Source organism: Conger conger, chromosome 7 (assembly GCF_963514075.1).
Source record: "Conger conger chromosome 7, fConCon1.1, whole genome shotgun sequence".
Classification (NCBI taxonomy): domain Eukaryota; kingdom Metazoa; phylum Chordata; class Actinopteri; order Anguilliformes; family Congridae; genus Conger; species Conger conger.
Window position 1 is genome coordinate 23,743,330 of NC_083766.1, and position 11,455 is coordinate 23,754,784.

General features: G+C 46.0%; 1 protein-coding gene across 1 annotated transcript in view; it reads left to right on the forward strand.

Moving 5' to 3' along the window:
• ccnjl (cyclin J-like) overlaps positions 1-11,455 on the forward strand; it is a 20,176-nt gene continuing 8,721 nt past the window's right edge. The window contains exons 1-2 of the mRNA XM_061248837.1: positions 1-1,210; positions 7,361-7,571. Of these exons, the coding sequence (XP_061104821.1) occupies positions 1,133-1,210; positions 7,361-7,571 (289 nt within the window). The 5' untranslated portion in view covers positions 1-1,132. The remainder of the gene's footprint in view (positions 1,211-7,360; positions 7,572-11,455) is intronic.

The window sequence follows — 11,455 nt, forward strand, 5'->3', positions numbered from 1 at the left end:
AACAGCACACGGGCGGCGTTATCTACTAACCATTCCATCGAAAGGGGACTACAGGGAGTGGAATGTGGAAAATATTCAAAAACTGACGGATATCGTTGCTGCATAGTGCTGGGGCTGTGAATGTCTTATGAGACGCGTGTCCTCTCGAGTTTTCCCCCCTAAGTAAATAGTGGAAATAAACTCCCGTCGAGGGATTTATCGTTTCAGGATGTTGTCGGTCTGAAACAAAGGGGTCCGGGAGCGCTTCTGTCTCGGTGGTAAGGCGAGGGTACGCTGATACAAATGTTGCTCATTGTATCAGCAGTGCCACGGCATTTTCTATTTGGAAGGAGCGTTGCATTAAATTTGTTCCCTTCCAATGAAGTCCGATAACAAAGAGTCCATTGGATGAATGAAACAATAACACTTAGCCTACTGGCCGCAATGTAATGATAGCCGTCTCGTGGCGCTGACTTGAAGATTCTTGTGGCGAACAACAGTAGACGCGTGGACATAAAATGGACCGATGCATGTTTTCTTTTGACCGTGGAGAGAGTATTTGCTAGTTAGCTAGAATCACGAATGTGTTGCGGAAATTGCACACTTCTCAACACGATTGCAACCTAAAGCAAAGTTGGTAACCAAAATTATTTCGGCTATAACCGGGACAAGAATGAACAACTTTCGCAAACAGAAAACGTGGAGAAAAGTTGGAGAATATGCTTAAGGGGGGTCTATGGAAGGTCCCTTTTAAAATGATCTCCGGTGTGCTATCTGGCTACCAAGAGCGGGCACATTGACAAACATTAATTTAAACTAGAAATTAAATGTTTGTTGGTTGTTCATAGACAACTAACAGCATTTATTATTTTTATAGTTTGTTTCCATACGTTTTTAAAACAAACTTTCTTCCACGTCTTAAATAAATCACTGCTGGTTTGGTTGCCTCGGTTTCGCCTCCGCAAGTCTTCAACCGCAGCGACACTTTAGATCTCGATTAGTTTTAATGAGAGCAATTAAACACTTGAATCAATCTATTAATTACGCGCTAGACGTCTCAGCTGATTAATTCCATTGGAATAAATCTCCACTCTGACACGGGCTGCGGTCACCGATCATCCGCAAGATAGTTCGTCCTACTGGGCTCTTCTGGATGGGAAAGATGGACACGGACGGGCAGTGGTGGAAAAGCCAGCTAGCGGCGGATATCCATCAAGCTTTGCGCATCAAGGTGAGACCTCGCTGCGAATGCACCTTCAGCATGTATTTTTACCGAGCGATAATCGTCTCCTGCACTGCAAATCAATATGTCCAAGCAAATTGTAGCACGTCAGTGTTGCATTTTATTCGTGTGAACTCGCGTTTGTCGAATGTTGCTGACCGAGTTGTTTGACTTTCGCTGACCGGAAGCGTTCTTTGACGCCGAGGTGTGAGATGTCGCAAGTCCTCATGAAAACCTTTCTCTCATTCAGATAGGCTAGGCTACTTCAGCCCGGAGCGGAGGCTGACCCGACGCGATGCACAGACATGGATTGACGATATCATAAAATGCTTGGCATTTGTGTCGATTTTGGCCGCCTGAATAGAGTAGCATACTTAGCGCAGTATGTGGATCATTGCTATGCACTTGATGACAGGCCAGAGCTAGACAACGCCACTTGATGAACTCCTGACAGTTCTGGCGTTAGTGTTTTGCAAATCATGATTTGTTGATCGCAGCCCATTCAAGACCCAGCAGGCAATACATTGCGAATATTCCATCTCGCTCAAGAGTGCACATGGGCCTTACTTTTTTCTGTGTGACCATGAAAGTGACGGATTTTTGCGTCTGGCACAGACACATGTATTGGAAAATACTATCCCTGTCAGTAAAAAAAGAAAGCGTTACAGTTAGGGGACATAGTTCCCCAGTAGCGGTGTAATTATATTATAGGCTATTGATTCATAGACTGAAGTGGAGATGATCAGTCTCACACGAATGGTCTATAAACCTGGTCTTTATCACAGAACACCCTTTTGTCTTCAGATATCAATGCCGTCCTGCAATACCTGCGTAGCCCCATTGCTGATCCCCATGGCAACTGGATCATTGATTTTCATTTGTGTTCTTAATTTTTCTGCTGTTGTGGGGACCTGTGATCTTTGTTCCTTTAAAAAAAAAAAAAAAAAAAAAATAATCTGGCTAGCAATTAACTGTTCAGAACAGTCCCACCTATCTCTGTTTTGAGCAGGGGTGCCCAATCATGTGCCTTGGAGGGCAGAGAGTATGCAGATTTTCATTGCAACCAGTTATTACACCTGCTGATCTCATGGTCCATCCTCTCTGGTTGAAGAAGCCTTATAATTAGTGAAATCAGCAGGTTTGGGGATTGGTTGGAATGAGACCCTATGTACTCTTGGCCCTCCATGGCATGTGATGGAGCACCAATGCTTCGGAGGATCTCCTTGGATTAGGCTCTCCATGCTGGCAGTGCTTGTCCCTCTAAAGGTGGTCTTCCTGTCAGAACAAGAGCCACATCGTGCGGCAGTCTGTGGTCTAGTGGCTAAGGTACATGACTGGAACCCGGAAGGTTGATGGTTCAAGCCTCAATGTAGCCATGATGAGATCTGTACAGCTGTTGGGCCTGTGAGGCCCTTAACCCAACATTTCTCCAGAGGAGATTGGTCCCTGCTTAATCTAATCAACTGTAAGTCTGGATAAAACTGTCAGGTAAATAACAAATTCTAAATTATTATTATCATGTGATGGGATGCCTTATCTGACAGCTCAGCAGGGAGGCGATGTGAAAAGTGGCAGTTACACTTGAAGCTTTGCAGGGCAGCTCAGAACTGGCTCTCCCAGGAGCTGTGGAGCCACTCACAGGGAGAGGGTTTAAGTAGACAGGGTTGTGCCTGTACAAGAGTGGCTCTTCTGGTTTAGTTAAGAATCAGCAGTCTGCTTCAGCTAGATGTGTTTAAGGTGTGCTCTTCTTTTTTTATTTATTTATTTATTTATTTATTTATCCCCAATTTACAGTGTTTGGGTTTGTGTATAATATCAGTCAGGAGAGAGGTCAGAGATGCATCTTCTGGAGCATGTGATGCCAGGCCTGGCGTCTTATCCCACCACAGTGTGTGTTTAGGGGCTCACATAGATATGAGTCTGGAGGAGGCACTGCATGCTGTTTAATGGGTGGACTTGTGGGGAACTGATAGGTCAGCTGGGGGTTGTGGTACAGTTGTCCTGGCCAATTGGATCCCTCCCGTCATTGTTGATGCTAGAGCCAATTTCAGGTCAGAACTGGACCATGGGGCCCATCCATGTAATAGAACAGCGTCTTAACAGATACCAGACTGTAGGGCCTATCCATGCACTAGAACAGTGCCTTAACAAATCCCAGACTGTGGGGCCCATCCACGCACTAGAACAGTGCCTTAACAGATCCCAGACTGTGGGGCCCATCCACACACTAGAACAGTGCCTTAACAGATCTCAGACTGTGGGGCCCATCCACGCACTAGAACAGTGCCTTAACAGATCCCAGACTGTGCGCTGATGAGGCAACTGCACATGCAATTGGACTACTGAATAGGTGCCTGATGGGCAGTTGTCTTTGGATGAGAACAGAGGCTTGTCTGCTGGACTGGACGGACAGCAGGATACTACAGTGATTGGCCAACAAATGCAGCTGACATTCCGGAGTGGGGAACAAAGGGAAAATTGGGAATACTGAAATAACATGTTTACAGCATCCATTGGTAAAGCAGTGGTAGAGATGGAGGCTAAACGAAAAGTTGCATCAAAGACCTTCAGGCCTGAAGAGAGCATTGTGAGCTGAAGATTGTAGGGAATTTTCCTGCTTTGGGAAAAAGCCTAATTTTTAAGATGAATTTTTAAACAGAAAAAGGCCTTCCTGCAGACTGAGCAGCTCGAACGGGAGGATGCTAATGTGGGAGCTTGGCAGTCTTTTAGGGATCCCCGGGGAATTTCAGGCTCCTGCATTGGGCCGCTCCTCACCCAGGCCTGCCCCCCTGTTTGATCAGATAATGGCGCATTTGCATGCGTGTAAATTACACTTCTGTTTGTGTTCAAAGATCAGTCTGAGGAACAGGTGGCTGTTGGGTATGGTGCACCCATCTTGGATAATTTACAAAAAACTAATTTTAATTTTTGATGTTAAAATAATTAATCCCCCTAACCGATAGTTCTCATGCTTTAATTTTCCACAATTTGTCTTCTGATTTCCTGTTCTGAATGATGCGAAATCCGCCGGTGAGTGGATCTGCGTGGGCATACGTACGCACGCGTTTGAGAACTGAGGGTTGTGTGCGTCATTTTTTAAATCTGATTCAAGCTTTGCCATTTTCACGCCGCACAAAACGGAGGTTCGCGTCAGCTGAGAGAAACTCGGTCCGAGCGCTTTACTCCTCCGGATTAATTTAAATTTCCCCTCTTTCATTCAAAGGCAAATATGTGCTGTTTGACGGGGATTGTGCGGTCCACTGGGGCCTGCGTGGCGGTGGGGGTGCGGGCTGTATAGAGTTGCAGCAGCTGTCTCCTACAGAAAAGGTCATTCTTGTCATTAGGAATGTCACCCTCCTTCACAATGGCAAATTGACTTGTGTCTTTGTCCGGCTACATCTGGGAGTGCTCCCAGTAAGAGCGATGGGCCACTCTCTCAGGGTTTGGGGTTTGCGCACGGTTTTTAACGACCGACTGCTAAAGTTTCCCTCCCCCCCCCTCCGCCCCCCGCCAAGGTGGAAGTGGCAATAGCGGGAGATAAGCTTTCAAACAGCAGAGCGGTGTGTGGTGGTGATGTACGTCAAACTGAAATTCAAAACTAACTGCCGCTTCTCACTTCTCAAGTGTTAGAAGTGTTCTTAAGTAGAAGGTGTTAGTGATGAGTTTCAAAAACTGGTGAATTTTGAAGCTGCTGAAGTCAGTTGGTTTTATTGCGCAATCGTAGATTAATCTTTCATAACTTTTATCGACCACTAGCTCATTACGTCATCCACTCTGTTCCCACAATCCCCCTCTCCCCTCCACCCCAAACCCAAGCCCACGTCTCTTGTGATGATATTGGGGGGGTCACGCTGTGCTGGTGATGAGCTTGGTCCTGCTCTGTGGACATCCCACTGGCTGCATGGGGAGCACGTTTAGAGATGCCCGTTACAGAGTAACTCCATAATGGGCTTCCCTTGGCGGGCCCTGCCTAGCCCCATCCCCTCCCCCTCCTCTAACCCCCCCCTCCTCCTCTAACCCCCCCCAGCAGAGCAGATGGACTGCAGGGAGCACAGACTCTGGCTGGGATGAAAGCCAGGGAAATGTCCATTACTTGTTTTTTATTGACTTTGCAAAGATAAATGTAATCATTTAATTGTGTTAGTTGTTTGGTCGCTGTATTAATAATGAAAGGGGAAAAGCTACCGTATAATAATGAGAATTCACAATGGCTAGAGCTAGTGTACGATGCTAATCAGTGACCCATTTAAATCAAGCAAAACACTATGGTTGGTTCAAATCAGTGACTGGCTGATAATTTGCAAAGCTTTGTGATAGAAAGACTAATACATTTGACAGGGACAGTTTCTTCTCTTCCATCCTCAGAAATAATGGTTCCAATAGGAACCCTAGGATTCCACAGAAGAACCGCATCTAGTTCAAGGGTTCTTTGTCGGGCAAAACAGTTCTTTGTTTGAGAGCTTTCACACTTCACGCTGACGATAGCGGGCTCCACAAAGAACTAAAAACGGTTCCCCTATGGAATCAAGCCAAATAACCCTTACAGAACCCTTTTTTTCTGAAAGTGCAGGTCGCCCATGGTTGAAAAACCACGTTGTGAAAACATACACTTGTATTGTAAGACTGGCCTATTCTATGAAGGCTTGTAACTGAATTGTGGAATCATGCTGGAGTGAGGAATTGGGTGTGCGTTCGATTGCCCTGGATGTAGTATTATTTGCGAGGGAAAGACTCTTGAACGTGTTGTGATTGTGTGCCACTTAAACCACAGCCGCTTCCTCAACAGCCGCCATTATAACACCCTCAGAATCAGAACAGAAATGCTTGCATCCACCGTTGCGTCAAACCGTTGCCTCTGACTGATATATTTCTCATTTTTGGTTTGTTGGATTCATGCTGTGCTTCTGTGATGTGTGTAATTTTTTGTGACATTATCACAGGACACACTGAGAACTGAAAGGGAGGGAGGAGGGGTGGTGGACGTTACAGTGCGTCCATGTTGGACAGCTGTTAAGTAGAACCGGTATTATTTTTCCTAGCACAAAGGAATCTGACCAGGGAGAGGAGATGGATGTATCTTACAATAAACAGGTTGAGTGTGTGAACATGCAGGGCCAATCCTTTTCTATCCTGAAATCCATCTTTTTTTCTAGACAGGACAGGATTTTTCTTGAACTTTCTTTCCTCGCTCCTTCTCTTCCTTTCTCTACTGCGGTGGCCTTTCCTGTCACTGCCCACTTCTGTGTTCCAACTGAACATGTCGGGACTCTTCCACGTTTCTCATCTCTCCTCCATCACTGTTATTTTCACTGTCTCTATCTTTTCTGCTCTCTCTCACTGTCTTTTCCCCCCATTCAGTTTCAAGGTGATTCCCTTAGTTTTGTCAATCCAAAACTCACAAGAACAGAGAACCAGGCTACCAAAGGGTCTGCCTCTTGGTAGCTTCAAGGTATGAAGACTGCATCTTTGTAAGTTTATAAAGTCATGTATGTACACTACACAGTGAGGCTAGAGGCCTACATTGCTCAACCTTAAGCTATGTCTGGCTCCTCCATCTCTCTGAGGTTGCACTTCCTGGTCAAATCTGATGTACTTTTGTGACCTTTTCCCTCACTCATGCAATGAGCATCGTAGGGCAGTAGTCATTGGTCATCTTCTGAAGTGGATTCACCTCTTCAGACTGCCAGGTCCTCCATCCAACCTTCATTCATTGTTCAGAACGTTCATTGTTCTTATTTGTAGCCCAGTTTAATGTTCAATAGGGTGAGTCTACACTTCTTGCACTTGCTGTTTGGGGAATTACTGCACCAGGGAATCCCTGGTCTTTCACTTGTGTTTGTGTTGTAAAATTCTCTGGTAATGAGCATGTACAAAAATAGCAGTAATTTCTGCACACACACAACATACAACACACACAGTTGCTGTTGCATAATAACAGCATACCTGGCCTTGCCAAGCCTAAAATTGAAGTGCTCTGCAGGTCTCAAATTGGGACCTGTTTTAAAGACAGCATGTACAAAAATGGCAGTAATACACTCACACATACAAAATGCAGTGACCAATGTTTAAAACGTACTGCATGGAGCTTCAGTAGCTAACATTACTGTCTCCCTCCCTCCTTCTCTCCCTCCATCCCGCCGTCCCTCCCTCCCTCTCCAGGAGCTGAAGTTGCCTGCGTACCGGGCCCACTCCCCTCAGATTGGGATGAGGCGCTACTTTGCCGACCTGCTGGCCATCCTCAGTAACCGTTACCAGCTGTGCCCCACCGCCCGCCACCTGGCGGTATACCTCCTGGACCTGTTCATGGACCACTACGATGTGGCCGTCAAGCAGCTCTACATCATCGCCCTGTCCTGCCTGCTCCTGGCCAGTAAGTGAATTCCTGCTCTCTTTTGGGTCAGCTGGTGACTGTGCTGTGCGTGAGTCACTGGTTTATAGTCCTGTTAGCGACCGCACTGTGTGAGACACTGTTCCTACCTGGTTTATAGTCCTGTTAGCGACCGCACTGTGTGAGAGACAATGTTTCTACCTGGTTTATAGTCCTGTTAGCGACCGCCCTGTGCGTGAGACACTGTTTCTACCTGGTTTATAGTCCTGTTAGCGACCGCACTGTGTGTGAGACAATGTTCCTACCTGGTTTATAGTCCTGTTAGCGACCGCGCTGTGTGTGAGACACTGTTCCTACCTGGTTTATAGTCCTGTTAGCGACCGCACTGTGTGTGAGACACTGTTCCTTTCTATCCTTGGTCCTATCAGTTGTTTATAAGTTCACATTTTTGAAGTGGGGTGGGGGTCCCTGAATCAAAACTGGTTGAAACCCCACCCCCTCCCCCGTTCTAGAATGTTCTGCACTGCCTGAATTTTAGAGCCTTGCACAGCCCTGTTACCTATGCTTGTTGGTAACCATAGTAACCACAATGTAACTAATATAAGGGAGTCTGAAGAGGAGAGCTACCCTAATGTAGACTCATGGTTTTCATGGTGTTGTGCCTGTGTCAGGCCTGGAAGGTGTTGTCCCTCTGTCCTGACACAACAATGCATCGCGCTGAGACCCATGTGATTCTGTCATGCTCAGGAAGCCTTTACCTCCTGGATGTAGATTCCAAGTAAGCAACAAATGACTCGCCCAATATTTTCATGCAGGATTGGGTGATACTGTTAGTGCCCCCGCCCCCAAAATAATTCTTATAGAATATTTCTGCTTCTTGTCCGCCCCATTTTGTCCTTGATTTGCCCTTCAGTTTCTTTTTGAATCCATAGGGTTTACACAGTGAATCTCCCTCCCACCCGGCCATCACAGTTTAAAGTGTCTTGAATGTTAGTCGGTGATATGCTGTGAGACAAAACATTTTTTTCTTCTTTTTTTCCCCACAAAAACCATACTGCACTGTGTTTGATAGGTTATATGTATCATATTGTTTTCCACTGACACGGTATCTACTGTGACCGTGGCCAGAGATTCCTGATCTCAAATGCTTTCCAGTTAATGAATAAAGGTTAATAAATAATAATCTACGAATAAATAAAAAACAATCTAGCTCTGATGCTGCCGATAATAAGCTGATGTTTCACAGCTCGTAGCTTCGTGTGTGTGTGTGTGTGTGTGTTTGTGTTTGTTTGTGCGTGTGTGTGTGTGCGCGACTTGGAAAGGTTGCGCATACGGCCCAGAATGCACTTGGCCGGCTCACTCATTGTGTTGCCCGACAGCTGTGCATATAGGAGTGGCTGCCCCCCGCCCGCCTCTAGACCTCCGAGTCACAGAGCGACATTATGACATGTACACACTCAGAGAGGAGGGGGTGGATTTCCCACAGTCCTGCATGGTGGCGGGGGGGGAGGGGGGTGTAGGCTGAGGCTAACCGCATCGATGTGAATAAAATTGCAGTTATGCTACGGGAAGAATGGGAATATTGTCAGCAAAAACATTGCGGAACAAGCATATAATTTAGTGGTTTTCGCTATTCTGTGTTTCTGTACACTGGGTGGATTTATTTCTTGTGAAAGAGGATCTGTAACGGTTTTAAAGAATTGGTTTGATTCAAATTACAGCTGAATTCATAATCTTGAATATGCTTGGAGAAGTACGGAATTACATTGGTTATGAGGTCGCATTTCTGCCCTGTTTCTAATTTACATTGCTTTCAGCACTCACAGTAGAGTGGGTTTGAATTTAAAGCGGTTGCTAGGGTAATTAGGGAAGGCCAGCATTCTTGGTGCGCGCAGAGTATGAGTGTGGAAATGAGTGGTGACGGGGGAGAGATCGATTTTTCTGTAGTGTGGGAATTGGAAGGAAATGGAAAATACTGATGGTTTACTCCTGTTTCAGTTTTTATGTTATTTAAAAAGAACTTGACAATATGCATGTGTTTCTGTGTATTGCAGAAATTTGTATTCGTGTCCAGTAGGTTGCAGGTTGTGTTGTACATTTGAGGAAAGTGCTTATCCTAAATCGATAGTGTAAATCTCGAGCTGTGCAGGTGGATAAAATGTAGGAATGAAGGACCCCTGGGATGAGGGGTCTGTTCTTAGTGAATGTATGTATTCATCTGGCACATGCCAAACTGCATTTAAACCGTGCACCTTTCGGAGTTTGTTTGTAAGAGCAGCTGAAAGTCAGGCAGTTTGTTTGTTAGAGCAGCTGAAAGTCAGGCAGTTTGTTTGTAAGAGCAGCTGAAAGTCAGGCAGTTTGTTTGTAAGAGCAGCTGAAAGTCAGGCAGTTTGTTTGTAAGAGCAGCTGAAAGTCAGGCAGTTTGTTTGTAAGAGCAGCTGAAAGTCAGGCAGTTTGTTTGTAAGAGCAGCTGAAAGTCAGGCAGTTTGTAAGAGCAGCTGAAAGTCAGGCAGTTTGTTTGTTAGAGCAGCTGAAAATCAGGCAGTTTGTTTGTAAGAGCCGCTGAAAGTTGGTCAGTTTGTTTGTAAGAGCGGCTGAAAGTCAGGCAGTTTGTTTGTAAGAGCAGCTGAAAGTCAGGCAGTTTGTTTGTAAGAGCGGCTGAAAGTCAGGCAGTTTGTAAGAGCGGCTGAAAGTTGGTCAGTTTGTTTGTAAGAGTGGCTGAAAGTCAGGCAGTTTGTTAGTAAGAGCGGCTGAAAGTTGGTCAGTTTGTTTGTTAGAGCAGCTGAAAGTCAGGCAGTTTGTTTGTAAGAGCAGCTGAAAGTCAGGCAGTTTATTTGTGAGCATGGGGTAAGTGCCCCCCGTCTGGCCCTGACGGCTGACGAAATGGCTGCCAGCTTCCCTGTCTGCGCCCAGCTCAGGGAGGGGTAATTAATCTAATGAAGCCGTTAGGCGCAGAGGCCTACATAAAGACTTCAGACAGGGGGGAGGGGGTCTGTCTTTGTGTGCGGGAGGGGGTCAGATGATTGGAGATTAAAGAGCTATGTTTGGAGAGAGGGGGGTAAAGGTGGGGATTGTGTTAATAGGATATATTACAATACATACAGTATATATATTTATAGTATATGAATATATCTTTAATAATGGATTAATAGGTAGAAAATGTAGGATGTGAATATGCATAAATGGATATGAATAGGTAAAAAATGTAGTCAGGTCTGTGTTACTCTCCTGCTCTGACTCTATGTGCGTTGCTCGGTGAGGAGCGCTGAAAGGGTGAGAGAATGTTTGATTTCTGGCAGCTTGCGGTTAGTTTCTGCGAGCTCAGGAAACGAGCCTTCCCAGCCCAGAGAGCGAGCGACAGAGCTGGGGCTCTGCGTTTTTCACACGCTCCAGAGCACGCCAAACTCCACACCGCATCATCGTACAGGCAGCGCTCTTCCCGAACTACAACAAGAGCGAGAGCACTGATCCAATGAACACTACCGCATGAAAACCTGCTGATCTCCGTGCGCTGCACAGATCATTAAACGTTCTCTTCTGCGCAGATGTCTGCTGGTGGAGAGTGCCAGAATCTGCTGCTTTCACTATATGGGACGGAGATCACTGATCCTTTGTCTGCAGTGTACAAATGAACCAGTTGGTGCTATATTTTACCGTGGCCAATGAACTCTATTCTGGGGTACAGAGAGTGCTAGCTGAATTAGCGCTGAATTAGCCTATCTCAGCCATGCGGTGGCGGGGGGGACAGGAAGGCTCCCTGATCACAGGGAAATGCCCACTTCCGAGTACATAGTCTGAGTGCCAAATTATCTCGGTCAGGACCATGGTTGGCATCTGCTGGATCACTGTGCCCTGATTGGGCGGGTGCAACACCAGCTGCTTCTGATTGGTCAGCCTGTTTGTGTAATTATCTCAGTCCTGAGGAG